This window comes from Chiloscyllium plagiosum, unplaced genomic scaffold, assembly GCF_037043375.1.
Source record: "Chiloscyllium plagiosum isolate Xiang-an unplaced genomic scaffold, Cpla_swu_hap1 HiC_scaffold_1, whole genome shotgun sequence".
Lineage (NCBI taxonomy): Eukaryota > Metazoa > Chordata > Chondrichthyes > Orectolobiformes > Hemiscylliidae > Chiloscyllium > Chiloscyllium plagiosum.
In genome coordinates, this window is record NW_028270139.1 from 180,055,686 (window position 1) to 180,074,059 (window position 18,374).

General features: G+C 60.0%; 1 protein-coding gene across 1 annotated transcript in view; it reads left to right on the forward strand.

Annotated features, from left to right (window-relative positions):
- The first annotated feature begins 2,701 nt into the window (after positions 1–2,701).
- Positions 2,702–18,374, forward strand: part of LOC122547924 (galectin-3-binding protein-like) — a 542,293-nt gene continuing 526,620 nt past the window's right edge. The window contains exons 1-2 of the mRNA XM_087986331.1: positions 2,702–3,941; positions 3,994–4,185. Coding sequence (XP_087842457.1) covers positions 2,702–3,941; positions 3,994–4,185 — 1,432 coding nt within the window. The remainder of the gene's footprint in view (positions 3,942–3,993; positions 4,186–18,374) is intronic.

The following is an 18,374-nucleotide window of genomic DNA, read 5'->3' on the forward strand; positions in this document are numbered from 1 at the left end:
CCTGGGATCTGGCGCCATGGGATCTGGTGCCTTGGGATCTGATCCTCTGGGATCTGGTGTTGTGGGATCTGGTTCCCTGGGATCTGGTGTCTTGGGATCTGGTGCCCTGGGATCTGGTGCTCTGCGATCTGGTGCCTTGAGATCTGGTGCTCTGGGATCTGATGCTCTGGGATCTGACGCTCTGGGATCTGGTGCTTGGGATCTGGTGCCCTGGAATCTGGCACTATGGGATCTGGTGCCCTGGGATCTAGCACTCTGGGAACTGGTGTCCTGGGATCTGGTGCCCTGGGATCTGGTGCTCTGTGATCTGGTGCCCTGTGATCTGGTGCCCTGGGATCTAGCACTCTGGGAACTGGTGTCCTGGGATCTGGTGCTCTGGGATCTGGTGCTCTGTGATCTGGTGCCCTGTGATCTGGTGCCCTGGGATCTAGCACTCTGGGAACTGGTGTCCTGGGATCTGGTGCCCTGGGATCTGGTGCTCTGTGATCTGGTGCCCTATGATCTGGTGCCCTGGGATCTGATGCTCGGGATCTGATCCTCTGGGATCTGGTGCTGTGGGATCTGGTGTCCTGGGATCTGGTGCCCTGGGATCTGGTGCTCTGGGATATGGTGTCCTGGGATCTGGCGCTCTGGGATCTGGTTCCCTGGGATCTGGTGTCCTGGGATCTGTGCTCTGGGATCTGATGCCCTGGGATCTGATGCTCGGGATCTGGCACTCTGGGATCTGGCACTCTGGGATATGGTGTCCTGGGATCTGGTGCTCTGGGATATGGTGTCCTGGGATCTGGCGCCTGGGATCTGGTGTCCTGGGATCTGGCACTCTGGGATCTGGTGCCATGGGATCTGGTGCCCTGGGATCTTGTTCTTGGGATCTGATCCTCTGGGATCTGGTGCTGTGGGATCTGGTGCTGTGGGATCTGGTGCACTGAGATCTGGTGCCAAGGGATCTGGTGCTGTGGGATCTGTTGCTTGGGGTGTGGTGCCCTGGGATCTGGCGCTCTGGGATATGGTGCCATGGGATCTGGTGCTGTGGGATCTGTTGCTTGGGATCTGGTGCTCTTGGATCTGTTGCTTGGCATCTGGTGCTCTGTGATCTGGTGCCTGGGATATGATGCTCTGGAATCTGGTGCTCTGGTAACTGGTGCCCTGGGATCTGGTGCTCTGGGATCTGCCACCCTGGGATCTGGTGCCCTGGGATCTGGTGCTTGGGATCTGGTGCCTGGGATATGATGCTCTGGAATCTGGTGCTCTGGGATCTGGTTCCCTGGGATCTGGTGCTCTGGGATCTGGTGCCCTGTGATATGGTGCTTGGGATCTGATCCTCTGGGAAGTGGTGCTGTGGGATATGCTGCTCTGATATCTGGTGTCCTGGGATCTGGTGCTGTGGGATCTGTTGCTTGGGATGTGGTGTCCTGGGATCTGGTGCCCTGCGTTCTGGTGCTGTGGGATCTGTTGCTTGCTTGGGATCTGATGCTTGCGATCTGGTGCACTGGGATCTGGGGCTTGGGATCTGGTACTCTGGGATCTGGTGCTTGGGATCTGGTGTCCTGGGATCTGGTGCTCTTGGATCTGGTGCCCTGGAATCTGGTGCCTTGGGATCTGGTGCTCTGGGATCTGGTGCTCTGGGATCTGGTGCCCTGGGATCTGGCACACTGGGATCTGGTGCCCTGGGATCTGGTGCTCTGGTATCTGGTGCATGGGATATGATGCTCTGGAATCTGGTGCCCTGGGGTCTGGCGCTCTGGGATCTGGTGCCCTGGGATCTGGTGCTCTGGAATCTGGTGCCCTGGGATCTGGTGCCCTGGCATCTGGTGCTCTGGGACCTGTGTCTAAGGGATCTGGTGCTCTGGGGTCTGGCGCTCTGGGATCTGGTGCCCTGGGATCTGGTTATCTGGGATCTGGTACCCTGAGATCTGGTGCTCTGGAATCTAATGCTCTGGGATCTGGTGCCCTGGGATCTGGTTCCCTGGGATCTGGTGTCCTGGGATCTGGTGCCATCGGACCTGGTGTTCTGGGATCTGGTGCCCTGGGATCTGGTGTCCTGGGATCTGGTGCCCTGAGATCTGGTGTCCTGGGATCTGGTGCTCTGGAATCTGGTGTCCTGGGACCTGGTGCCATGGGATCTGGTGTCCTGGGACCTGGTTCCCTGCGATCTGGTGCCCTGGGATCTGGTGCCCTGGGACCTGGTGCCATGGGATCTGGTGCCCTGGGACCTGGTGCCATAGGATCTGGTGCTCTGGGACCTGGTGCCCTGGGATCTGGTTCCCTGGGACCTGGTGCCCTGTGATCTGGTGCTCTGGGATCTGGTGCCATGGGACCTGGTGTCCTGGGACGTGGTGCCATGGGATCTGGTGCTCTGGGATCTGGTGCCCTGGGACCTGGTGCCATGGGATCTGGTGCTCTGGGATCTGGTGTCCTGGGACCTGGTGCCCTGAGACCTGGTGCCATGGGATCTGGTGCTCTGGGATCTGGTGCCCTGGGACCTGGTGCCCTGGGATCTGGTGCACTGGGGTCTGGTGCCCTGGGATCTGGTGCTCTGTGATCTGGTGCTCTGGGATCTGGTGCCCTGGGATCTGGTGCCCTGGAGTCTGGTGCCCTGGGATCTGGTGCTCTGTGATCTGGTGCCCTGAGACCTGGTGCCATGGGATCTGGTGCCGTGGGATCTGGTGCCGTGGGATCTGGTGCCATGGGATCTGGTGCCATGGGGTCTGGTGCCCTGCGATCTGGTGCCCTGAGATCTGGTGCCCTGGGACCTGGTGCCATGGGATCTGGTGCCCTGGGACCTGGTGCCCTGGGACCTGGTGCTCTGGGACCTGGTGCCCTGGGATCTGGTGCCCTGGGACCTGGTGCCCTGGGACCTGGTGCCCTGGGATCTGGTGCCCTGGGACCTGGTGCCCTGGGATCTGGTGCCCTGGGATCTGTTGCCCTGGGACCTGGTGCCCTGGGACCTGGTGCTCTGGGACCTGGTGCCCTGGGATCTGGTGCCCTGGGACCTGGTGCCCTGGGATCTGGTGCCCTGGGACCTGGTGCCCTGGGATCTGGTGCCCTGGGATCTGTTGCCCTGGGACCTGGTGCCCTGGGACCTGGTGCTCTGGGACCTGGTGCCCTGGGATCTGGTGCTCTGGGACCTGGTGCCCTGGGACCTGGTGCCCTGGGACCTGGTGCCCTGGGATCTGGTGCTCTGGGACCTGGTGCTCTGGGACCTGGTGCTCTGGGACCTGGTGCCATGGGATCTGGTGCTCTGGGACCTGGTGCTCTGGGACCTGGTGCCATGGGATCTGGTGCTCTGGGACCTGGTGCCCTGGGATCTGGTGCCCTGGGATCTGGTGCTCTGGGACCTGGTGCCTTGGGACCTGGTGCTCTAGGATCTGGTGCCCTGGGACCTGGTGCTCTGGGACCTGGTGCCCTGGGATCTGGTGCTCTGGGATCTGGTGCCCTGGGACCTGGTGCTCTGGGACCTGGTGCCCTGGGATCTGGTGCTCTGGGATCTGGTGCTCTGGGACCTGGTGCCCTGGGATCTGTTGCCCTGGGATCTGGTGCCCTGGGATCTGTTGCCCTGGGATCTGGTGCCCTGGGACCTGGTGCCCTGGGACCTGGTGCCATGGGATCTGGTGCCATGGGATCTGGTGCTCTGGGATCTGTTGCCCTGGGACCTGGTGCCCTGGGACCTGGTGCCCTGGGATCTGGTGCTCTGGGATCTGGTGCTCTGGGACCTGGTGCTCTGGGACCTGGTGCTCTGGGACCTGGTGCCCTGGGATCTGGTGCCCTGGGATCTGGTGCTCTGGGACCTGGTGCCCTGGGATCTGGTGCCCTGGGATCTGGTGCCCTGGGACCTGGTGCCCTGGGATCTGGTGCCATGGGATCTGGTGCTCTGGGATCTGGTGCCCTGGGACCTGGTGCCCTGGGACCTGGTGCCCTGGGACCTGGTGCCCTGGGATCTGGTGCCCTGGGATCTGTTGCCCTGGGATCTGACTGTTGTCTTCCTTCCCCTAGGAGTGGATTACGGAGAGCTGCGTCTGTCTGGTGGGCGATTACCCAGTGAGGGCCGGGTGGAGATATATTACAATGGGGAATGGGGTACAGTCTGTGATGATAACTGGGATATCGCTGACGCTCACGTCGTGTGTCGCAGTCTGGGCTACATCAATGCAACCGAAGCAACCATCGGAGGCATCTTCGGATCAGGTACATCGACGGAGGGATCAGCAACTGGGAGACTCCGACCAACAATTCACTCTGTACTTCAACACCCACCCTCCCCCCGACCAATCAACACCCACCCTCCCACCGACCAATCAACACCCACCGTCCCCCCGACCAATCAACACCCACCCTCCCCCCGACCAATCAACACCCACCCTCCCCCCGACCAATCAACACCCACCCTCCCCCCGACCAATCAACACCCACCGTCCCCCCGACCAATCAACACCCACCCTCCCCCCGACCAATCAACACCCACCCTCCCCCCGACCAATCAACACCCACCCTCCCCCCGACCAATCAACACCCACCCTCTCCCCGACCAATCAACACCCACCGTCCCCCCGACCAATCAACACCCACCCTCCCCCCGACCAATCAACACCCACCCTCCCCCCGACCAATCAACACCCACCCTCCCCCCGACCAATCAACACCCACCCTCCCCCCGACCAATCAACACCCACCCTCCCCCCGACCAATCAACACCCACCCTCTCCCCGACCAATCAACACCCACCGTCCCCCCGACCAATCAACACCCACCCTCCCCCCAACCAATCAACACCCACCCTCCCCCCGACCAATCAACACCCACCCTCCCCCCGACCAATCAACACCCACCCTCCCCCCGACCAATCAACACCCACCGTCCCCCCGACCAATCAACACCCACCGTCCCCCCCGACCAATCAACACCCACCCTCCCCCCGACCAATCAACACCCACCCTCCCCCCGACCAATCAACACCCACCGTCCCCCCCGACCAATCAACACCCACCCTCCCCCCGACCAATCAACACCCACCGTCCCCCCGACCAATCAACACCCACCGTCCCCCCCGACCAATCAACACCCACCCTCCCCCCGACCAATCAACACACACCCTCCCCCCGACCAATCAACACCCACCCTCCCCCCGACCAATCAACACCCACCCTCCCCCCGACCAATCAACACTCACCCTCCCCCCGACCAATCAACACCCACCCTCCCCCCGACCAATCAACACCCACCCTCCCCCCGACCAATCAACACCCACCCTCCCCCCGACCAATCAACACTCACCCTCCCCCCGACCAATCAACACCCACCCTCCCCCCGACCAATCAACACCCACCCTCCCCCCGACCAATCAACACCCACCCTCCCCCCGACCAATCAACACCCACCCTCCCCCGACCAATCAACACCCACCCTCCCCCGACCAATCAACACCCACCCTCCCCCGACCAATCAACACCCACCCTCCCCCGACCAATCAACACCCACCCTCTCCCGACCAATCAACACCCACCCTCCCCCGACCAATCAACACCCACCCTCCCCCCGACCAATCAACACCCACCCTCCCCCGACCAATCAACACCCACCCTCCCCCCGACCAATCAAAACCCACCCTCCCCCGACCAATCAACACCCATCACCCGACCAATCAACACCCACCCTCCCCCGACCAATCAACACCCACCCTCCCCCCGACCAATCAAAACCCACCCTCCCCCGACCAATCAACACCCATCACCCGACCAATCAACACCCACCCTCCCCCGACCAATCAACACCCACCCTCCCCCCGACCAATCAACACCCACCCTCCCCCGACCAATCAACACCCACCCTCCCCCCGACCAATCAAAACCCACCCTCCCCCGACCAATCAACACCCATCACCCGACCAATCAACACCCACCCTCCCCCCGACCAATCAACACCCACCCTCCCCCCGACCAATCAACACCCACCCTCCCCCCGACCAATCAACACCCACCCTCCCCGACCAATCAACACCCACCCTCCCCCCGACCAATCAACAACCACCCTCCCCCCGACCAATCAACACACACCCTCCCCCCGACCAATCAACACCCACCCTCCCCCCGACCAATCAACACCCACCCTCCCCCCGACCAATCAACACCCACCCTCCCACCGACCAATCAACACCCACCTTCCCACCGACCAATCAACACGCACCCTCCACCGACCAATCAACACCCACCCTCCCCCCGACCAATCAACACCCACCCTCCCCCCGACCAATCAACACCCACCCTCCCCCCGACCAATCAACACCCACCCTCCCCCCGACCAATCAACACCCACCCTCCCCCCGGCCAATCAACACCCACCCTCCCCCCGTCCAATCAACACCCACCCTCCCCCCGACCAATCAACACCCACCCTCCCTCCGACCAATCAACACCCACCCTCCCCCCGACCAATCAACACCCACCCTCCCCCCGACCAATCAACACCTACCCTCCCCCTGACCAATCAACACCCACCCTCCCACCGACCAATCAACACCCACCCTCCCCCCGACCAATCAACACCCACCCTCCCCCGACCAATCAACACCCACCCGCCCCCCGACCAATCAACACCCACCCTCCCACCGACCAATCAACACCAACCCTCCCCCCGACCAATCAACACCCACCCTCCCCCGACCAATAAACACCCACCCTCCCCCCGACCAATCAACACCCACCCTCCCCCCGACCAATCAACACCCACCCTCCCCCCGACCAATCAACACCCACCCTCCCCCCGACCAATCAACACCCATCCTCCCCCCGACCAATCAACACCCACCCTCCCCCCGATCAATCAACACCCACCCTCCCCCCGACCAATCAACACCTACCCTCCCCCTGACCAATCATCACCCACTATCTCCCTGACCAATCATCACCCACCACCCCCCAACCAATCAACACCCACCCTCTCCCTGACCAATCAACACTTACTCTCCCTCTGACCAATCAACACCCACCCTCCCCCCGACCAATCAACACCCACCCTCCCCTGACCAATCATCATCCACGATCCCCCCAACCAATCAATACCCACTATCCCCCCGATCAATCAACACTCACCCTCCCCCTGACCAATCAACACCCACCCTCCCCCTGACCAATCAACACCCACCACTCCCCGACCAATCAACACCCAACCTCCCCCCGACCAATCAACACTTACCCTCCCTCTGACCAATCAACACCCACCCTCCCCTGACCAATCAACACCCACTATCCCCCTGACCAATCAACACCTACCACCCCCTGACCAATCAACACCCACCCTCCCCCTGACCAATGAACAACCACCCTCCCCCTGACCAATCAACACCCATTATCCTCCTGACCAATCAACACCCACCACACCCGACCAATCAACACCCATTACACCCCTGACCAAGCAACACCCACCACCCCCGACCAATCAACACCCATTACCCCCCTGACCAATCAACATCCACCCTCCCCGACCAATCAACACCCATTACCCCCCTGACCAATCAACACCCACCACTCCCCGACCAATCAACACCCACCCTCCCCCTGACCAATCAACACCCACTATCCCCCTGACCAATCAACACCCACCACTCCCCGACCAATCAACACCCACCCACCCCCTGACCAATCAACACCCGCCCTCCCCCTGACCAATCATCACCCACTATCTCCCTGACCAATCAACACCCACCACCCCCCAACCAATCAACACCCACCCTCCCCCTGACCAATCAACACTTAATCTCCCTCTGACCAATCATCATCCACGATCCCCCCGACCAATCAATACCCACTATCACCCCGACCAATCAACACTCACCCTCCCCCTGACCAATCAACACCCACCCTCCCCCTGACCAATCAACACCCACTATCCCCCTGTCCAATCAACACCCACCACTCCCCGACCAATCAACACCCACCCTCCCCCTGACCAATCAACACCCACTATCCCCCTGACCAATCAACACCCACCACTCCCCGACCAATCAACACCCACCCACCCCCTGACCAATCAACACCCGCCCTCCCCCTGACCAATCATCACCCACTATCTCCCTGACCAATCAACACCCACCACCCCCCAACCAATCAACACCCACCCTCCCCCTGACCAATCAACACTTAATCTCCCTCTGACCAATCAACACCCACCCTCCCCCCGACCAATCAACACCCACCCTCCCCTGACCAATCATCATCCACGATCCCCCCAACCAATCAATACCCACTATCCCCCCGACCAATCAACACTCACCCTCCCCCTGACCAATCAACACCCACCCTCCCCCTGACCAATCAACACCCACCACTCCCCGACCAATCAACACCCAACCTCCCCCCGACCAATCAACACTTACCCTCCCTCTGACCAATCAACACCCACCCTCCCCTGACCAATCAACACCCACTATCCCCCTGACCAATCAACACCTACCACCCCCTGACCAATCAACACCCACCCTCCCCCTGACCAATGAACAACCACCCTCCCCCTGACCAATCAACACCCATTATCCTCCTGACCAATCAACACCCACCACACCCGACCAATCAACACCCATTACACCCCTGACCAAGCAACACCCACCACCCCCGACCAATCAACACCCATTACCCCCCTGACCAATCAACATCCACCCTCCCCGACCAATCAACACCCATTACCCCCCTGACCAATCAACACCCACCCTCCCCCCGACCAATCAACACCCATCCTCCCCCCGACCAATCAACACCCACCCTCCCCCCGACCAATCAACACCCACCCTCCCCCCGACCAATCAACACCCACCCTCCCCCGGACCAATCAACACCCACCCTCCCTCCGACCAATCAACACCCACCCTCCCCCCGACCAATCAACACCCACCCTCCCCCCGACCAATCAACACCTACCCTCCCCCTGACCAATCAACACCCACCCTCCCACCGACCAATCAACACCCACCCTCCCCCCGACAAACAACAGCCACCCTCCCCCCGACCAATCAACACCCACCCTCCCCCCGACCAATCAACACCCACCCTCCCCCCGACCAATCAACACCCACCCTCCCCCCGACCAATCAACACCTACCCTCCCCCTGACCAATCAACACCCACCCTCCCACCGACCAATCAACACCCACCCTCCCCCCGACAAACAACAGCCACCCTCCCCCCGACCAATCAACACCCACCACTCCCCGACCAATCAACACCCACCCTCCCCCTGACCAATCAACATCCACTATCCCCCTGACCAATCAACACCCACCACTCCCCGACCAATCAACACCCACCCAGCCCTGACCAATCAACACCCGCCCTCCCCCTGACCAATCATCACCCACTATCCCCCTGACCAATCAGCACCCACCACCCCCCAACCAATCAACACCCACCCTCCCCCCGACCAATCAACACTTACCCTCCCTCTGACCAATCAACACCCACCCTCCCCCCAACCAATCAACACCCACCCTCCCCCTGACCAATCATCATCCACGATCACCCCGACCAATCAATACCCACTATCCCCCCGACCAATCAACACTCACCCTCCCCCTGACCAATCAACACCCACCCTCCCCCTGACCAACCAACACCCACTATCGCCCTGACCAATCAACACCCACCACACCCCGACCAATCAACACCCATCCTCCCCCTGACCAATCAACACCCACTTTCCCCCTGACCAATCAACACCCACCACTCCCCGACCAATCAACACCCACCCTCGCCCCGACCAATCACCACCCACCCTCCCTCTGACCAATCAACACCCACCCTCCCCCCGACCAATCAACACCCACCCCCACCCTGACCAATCATCATTCACGATCCCCCCGACCAATCAATACCCACTATCACCCCGACCAATCAACACTCACCCTCCCCCTGACCAATCAACACCCACCCTCCCCCTGACCAATCAACACCCACTATCCCCCTGTCCAATCAACACCCACCACTCCCCGACCAATCAACACCCACCCTCCCCCTGACCAATCAACACCCACTATCCCCCTGACCAATCAACACCCACCACTCCCCGACCAATCAACACCCACCCACCCCCTGACCAATCAACACCCGCCCTCCCCCTGACCAATCATCACCCACTATCTCCCTGACCAATCAACACCCACCACCCCCCAACCAATCAACACCCACCCTCCCCCTGACCAATCAACACTTAATCTCCCTCTGACCAATCAACACCCACCCTCCCCCCGACCAATCAACACCCACCCTCCCCTGACCAATCATCATCCACGATCCCCCCAACCAATCAATACCCACTATCCCCCCGACCAATCAACACTCACCCTCCCCCTGACCAATCAACACCCACCCTCCCCCTGACCAATCAACACCCACCACTCCCCGACCAATCAACACCCAACCTCCCCCCGACCAATCAACACTTACCCTCCCTCTGACCAATCAACACCCACCCTCCCCTGACCAATCAACACCCACTATCCCCCTGACCAATCAACACCTACCACCCCCTGACCAATCAACACCCACCCTCCCCCTGACCAATGAACAACCACCCTCCCCCTGACCAATCAACACCCATTATCCTCCTGACCAATCAACACCCACCACACCCGACCAATCAACACCCATTACACCCCTGACCAAGCAACACCCACCCTCCCCGACCAATCAACACCCATTACCCCCCTGACCAATCAACACCCACCCTCCCCCCGACCAATCAACACCCATCCTCCCCCCGACCAATCAACACCCACCCTCCCCCCGACCAATCAACACCCACCCTCCCCCCGACCAATCAACACCCACCCTCCCCCCGACCAATCCACACCCACCCTCCCTCCGACCAATCAACACCCACCACTCCCCGACCAATCAACACCCACCCACCCCCTGACCAATCAACACCCGCCCTCCCCCTGACCAATCAACACCCACCCTCCCCCCGACCAATCAACACCCACTATCTCCCTGACCAATCAACACCCACCACTCCCCAACCAATCAACACCCACCCAGCCCTGACCAATCAACACCCGCCCTCCCCCTGACCAATCATCACCCACTATCTCCCTGACCAATCAACACCCACCACCCTCCAACCAATCAACACCCACCCTCTCCCTGACCAATCAACACTTACTCTCCCTCTGACCAATCAACACCCACCCTCCCCCCGACCAATCAACACCCACCCTCCCCTGACCAATCATCATCCACGATCCCCCCAACCAATCAATACCCACTATCCCCCCGACCAATCAACACTCACCCTCCCCCTGACCAATCAACACCCACCCTCCCCCTGACCAATCAACACCCACCACTCCCCGACCAATCAACACCCAACCTCCCCCCGACCAATCAACACTTACCCTCCCTCTGACCAATCAACACCCACCCTCCCCTGACCAATCAACACCCACTATCCCCCTGACCAATCAACACCTACCACCCCCTGACCAATCAACACCCACCCTCCCCCTGACCAATGAACAACCACCCTCCCCCTGACCAATCAACACCCATTATCCTCCTGACCAATCAACACCCACCACACCCGACCAATCACCACCCATTACACCCCTGACCAAGCAACACCCACCACCCCCGACCAATCAACACCCATTACCCCCCTGACCAATCAACATCCACCCTCCCCGACCAATCAACACCCATTACACCCCTGACCAAGCAACACCCACCACCCCCGACCAATCAACACCCATTACCCCCCTGACCAATCAACACCCACCCTCGCCCCGACCAATCACCACCCACCCTCCCTCTGACCAATCAACACCCACCCTCCCCCCGACCAATCAACACCCACCCCCACCCTGACCAATCATCATCCACGATCCCCCCGACCAATCAATACCCACTATCACCCCGACCAATCAACACTCACCCTCCCCCTGACCAATCAACACCCACCCTCCCCCTGACCAATCAACACCCACTATCCCCCTGTCCAATCAACACCCACCACTCCCCGAACAATCAACACCCACCCTCCCCCTGACCAATCAACACCCACTATCCCCCTGACCAATCAACACCCACCACTCCCCGACCAATCAACACCCGCCCTCCCCCTGACCAATCAACACCCACCCTCCCCCCGACCAATCAACACCCACTATCTCCCTGACCAATCAACACCCACCACTCCCCAACCAATCAACACCCACCCAGCCCTGACCAATCAACACCCGCCCTCCCCCTGACCAATCATCACCCACTATCTCCCTGACCAATCAACACCCACCCTCCCCCTGACCAATCAACACCCACCATGCCCCTAACCAATCAACACCTACCACCCCCCTGACCAAACAACTCCTACGATCCCCTTGACCAATCAACATCCACCCTCCCCATGAACAATCAACACCCACCCTCCCTCCGGCCAATCAACACCCATCCTCCCCCTGACCACTCATCATCCACCATCCCCCCCGACCAATCAACTCCCACTTTCCCCACGACCAATCAACACCCACTAAACCCCTGACCAATTAAAATCCATTCTCCCCCTGACCAATCAACACCCACCATCCCCTCCGACCAATCAACATCCACCCTTCCCCTGACCAATCAACACCCACTATCCCCCGACCAATCAACACCCACCACCACCCCGACCAATCAACCCCCACCACCACCCTGACCAATCAACACCCACCATCCCCCTGACCAATCAACACCCACTATCCCCCTGTCCAATCAACACCCACCACTCCCCGACCAATCAACACCCACCCTCCCCCTGACCAATCAACACCCACTATCCCCCTGACCAATCAACACCCACCACTCCCCGACCAATCAACACCCACCCACCCCCTGACCAATCAACACCCGCCCTCCCCCTGACCAATCAACACCCACCCTCCCCCCGACCAATCAACACCCACTATCTCCCTGACCAATCAACACCCACCACCCCCCAACCAATCAACACCCACCCAGCCCTGACCAATCAACACCCGCCCTCCCCCTGACCACTCATCACCCACTATCTCCCTGACCAATCAACACCCACCACCCCCCAACCAATCAACACCCACCCTCTCCCTGACCAATCAACACTTACTCTCTCTCTGACCAATCAACACCCACCCTCCCCCCGACCAATCAACACCCACCCTCCCCTGACCAATCATCATCCACGATCCCCCCAACCAATCAATACCCACTATCCCCCCGACCAATCAACACTCACCCTCCCCTGACCAATCAACACCCACCCTCCCCCTGACCAATCAACACCCACCACTCCCCGACCAATCAACACCCAACCTCCCCCCCGACCAATCAACACTTACCCTCCCTCTGACCAATCAACACCCACCCTCCCCTGACCAATCAACACCCACTATCCCCCTGACCAATCAACACCTACCACCCCCTGACCAATCAACACCCACCCTCCCCCTTACCAATGAACAACCACCCTCCCCCTGACCAATCAACACCCATTATCCTCCTGACCAATCAACACCCACCACACCCGACCAATCAACACCCATTACACCCCTGACCAAGCAACACCCACCACCCCCGACCAATCAACACCCATTGCCCCCCTGACCAATCAACATCCACCCTCCCCGACCAATCAACACCCATTACCCCCCTGACCAATCAACACCCACCCTCCCCCTGACCAATCAACACCCACAATGCCCCTAACCAATCAACACCTACCACCCCCCTGACCAAACAACTCCTACGATCCCCTTGACCAATCAACATCCACCCTCCCCATGAACAATCAACACCCACCCTCCCTCCGGCCAATCAACACCCATCCTCCCCCTGACCACTCATCATCCACCATCCCCCCCGACCAATCAACTCCCACTTTCCCCACGACCAATCAACACCCACTAAACCCTCCGACCAATCAACATCCACCCTTCCCCTGACCAATCAACACCCACTATCCCCCGACCAATCAACACCCACCACCACCCCGACCAATCAACCCCCACCACCACCCTGACCAATCAACACCCACCATCCCCCTGACCAATCAACACCCACCTTCCCCCTGACCTTTCAACATCGACCACCCCCGACCAATCGACCCCCACCACCACCCCGACCAATCAACACCCATCGTCCCCCCGACCAATCGAAAACCCACCCTCCCCCTGACCAATCAACAACCACAATCCCCCCGACCAATCGAAAACCCACCCTCCCCCTGACCAATCAACAACCACCCTCCCCAACCAATCAACACCCACCCTCCCCCTGACCAATCAACACCCACAATGCCCCTGACTAATCAACACCTACCACCCCCCTGACCAATCAACTCCTACGATCCCCTTGACCAATCAACACCCACCCTCCCCCTGACCAATCAACACACACCCTCCACCCGACCATTCAACACACACCCTCCCCACGACCAATCAACACCCAACGTCCCCCCGACCAATCAACACCCACCATCCCCCTGACCAATCAACACCCACCATCCCCCTGACCAATCAACAACAACAATCCCCCGACCAATCAAAACCCACCCTCCCCCCGACCAATCAACACCCAACCTCCCCCTGACCAATCATCATCCACCATCCCCCGACCAATCAACACCCACCCTCCCCCTGACCAATCAACACTCACCCTCCCCCTGACCAATCAACACCCACCCTCCCCCTGACCAATCAACACCCACCACTGACCCAGACACTGACCCCAGACACTGACCCGGACACTGACCCCAGCTCTGAACCTAGACACTGACCCGGACACTGACCCGGACACTGACCCCAGACACTGACCCGGACACTGACCACAGACACTGACCCCAGACACTGACCCGGACACTGACCCAGACACTGACCCCAGACACTGACCCCAGACACTGACCCCAGAAACTGACCACAGATACTGACCCCAGATACTGACCCTGACACTTACCCCAGACACTGACCCGGACACTGACCTCAGACCATTACCCCAGATACTGTCCCCAGACACTGATCCCAGACACAGACGCAGACACTGACCCCAGACACTGACCCCAGACACGGACTCCAGACACGGACTCCAGACACGGACTCCAGACATTGACCACGGACACTGAACCGGACACTGACCCTGACACTGACCCCAGACACTGACCCCAGACACTGAACCCAGACACTGAACCCAGACACTGACCACAGACACTGACACCAGACACTGACCCCAGACACTGACCCGGACACTGACCACAGACACTGACACCAGACACTGACCCGGACACTGGCCACAGACACTGACACCAGACACTGACCCAAACACTGACCCTGACACTGACCCCAGACACTGACCCCAGACACTGACCCCAGACACTGACCCGGACACTGACCACAGACACTGACACCAGACACTGACCCAGACACTGACCCAGACACTGACCCCAGACACTGTCCACAGACACTGACCCCAAATACAGACCACAGACACTGACCCCAGACACTGACCCCAGACACTGAGCCCCAGACACTGACCCAGACACTGACCCGGACACTGACCCGGACACTGACCCGGACACTGACCCCAGACACTGACCCCAGACACTGACCCCAGACACTGACCCAGACACTGAACCCAGACACTGACCCGGACGCTGACCCCAGACACTGGCCCCAGACACTGACCCCAGACACTGACCCGGACACTGACCCCAGAGACTGACCCGGACACTGACCCCAGACACTGACCCCAGTCACTGACCTGGACACTGACCCGGACACTGACCCCAGACACTGACCCGGACACTGACCCCAGAGACTGACCCGGACACTGACCCCAGACACTGACCACAGACACTGACACCAGACACTGACCCAGACACTGACCCAGACACTGACCCCAGACACTGTCCACAGACACTGACCCCAAATACAGACCACAGACACTGACCCCAGACACTGACCCCAGACACTGACCCCAGACACTGAGCCCCGGACACTGACCCAGACACTGACCCAGACACTGACCCGGACACTGACCCGGACACTGACCCGGACACTGACCCCAGACACTGACCCCAGACACTGACCCCAGACACTGACCGAGACACTGAACCCAGACACTGACCCGGACGCTGACCCCAGACACTGGCCCCAGACACTGACCCCAGACACTGACCCGGACACTGACCCCAGAGACTGACCCGGACACTGACCCCAGACACTGACCCCAGTCACTGACCTGGACACTGACCCGGACACTGACCCGGACACTGACCCCAGACACTGACCCCAGACACTGACCCGAACACTGACCCGGACACTGACCCCAGACACTGACCCGGACACTGACCCCAGACACTGACCCCAGACACTGACCCGGACACTGACCCAGACACTGACCCGGACACTGACCCCAGACACTGACCTCAAACAATTACCCCAGATACTGACCCCAGACACTGATCCCAGACACAGACGCAGACACTGACCCCAGACACTGACCCCAGACACGGACTCCAGACATTGCCCACGGACACTGAACCGGACACTGACCCAAACACTGACCCTGACACTGACCCCAGAGACAGACCCCAGACACTGAACCCAGACACTGACCACAGACACTGACCACAGACACTGACCCGGACACTGACCACAGACACTGACCACAGACACTGACACCAGACACTGACCCGGACACTGACCCCAGACACTGACCCCAGACACTGACCCAGACACTGACCCCTACACTGACCCCAGACACTGAGCCAGACACTTACCCCAGAGTCTGACCCCAGACACTGACCCGGACACTGACCCCAGACACTGACCCCAGACACTGACCCAGGCACTGACCCTGACACTGACCCCAGACAATGACCCCAGACACTGACCCCAGACACTGACCCCAGACACTGACCCCAGATACTGACCCAGACACTGACCCGGACACTGACCCAAACACTGACCCAGACACTGACCCAGACACTGACCCGGACACTGACCCGGACACTGACCCCAGACACTGACCCCAGACACTGACCGCAGACACTGACCCAGACACTGAACCCAGACACTGACCCGGACGCTGACCCCAGACACTGGCCCCAGACACTGACCCCAGTCACTGACCTGGACACTGACCCGGACACTGACCCGGACACTGACCCCAGACACTGACCCGGACACTGACCCAGACACTGACCCGGACACTGACCCCAGACACTGACCTCAAACAATTACCCCAGATACTGACCCCAGACACTGATCCCAGACACAGACGCAGACACTGACCCCAGACACTGACCCCAGACACGGACTCCAGACATTGCCCACGGACACTGAACCGGACACTGACCCAAACACTGACCCTGACACTGACCCCAGACACTGACCCCAGACACTGAACCCAGACACTGACCACAGACACTGACCACAGACACTGACCCGGACACTGACCACAGACACTGACCACAGACACTGACACCAGACACTGACCCGGACACTGACCCCAGACACTGACCCCAGACACTGACCCAGACACTGACCCCTACACTGACCCCAGACACTGAGCCAGACACTTACTCCAGACTCTGACCCCAGACACTGACCCGGACACTGACCCCAGACACTGACCCAGGCACTGACCCTGACACTGACCCCAGACACTGACCCCAGACACTGACCCCAGACACTGACCCCAGATACTGACCCAGACACTGAACCCAGACACTGACCCAGACACTGAACCCGGACACTGGCCCCAGACACTGACCCCAGACACTGACCCGGACACTGACCCCAGACACTGACCCGGACACTGACCCCAGACACTGACCCAGACACTGACCCGGACACTGAACCCAGACACTGACCTCAAACAATTACCCCAGATACTGACCCCAGACACTGATCCAAGACACAGACGTAGACACTGACCCCAGACACTGACCCCAGGCACGGACTCCAGACATTGACCACGGACACTGAACCGGACACTGACCCAAACACTGACCCTGACACTGACCCCAGACACTGACCCCAGACACTGAACCCAGACACTGACCCCAGACACTGACCCCAGACACTGACCCGGACACTGACCACAGACACTGACACCAGACACTGACCCAGACACTGACCCAGACACTGACCCCAGACACTGTCCACAGACACTGACCCCAAATACAGACCACAGACACTGACCCCAGACACTGACCCAGACACTGACCCAGACACTGACCCCAGACACTGACCCCAGACACTGACCCCAGACACTGACCCGGACACTGACCACAGACACTGACACCAGACACTGACCCAAACACTGACCCTGACACAGACCCCAGACACTGACCCCAGACACTGACCCGAACACTGACCCGGA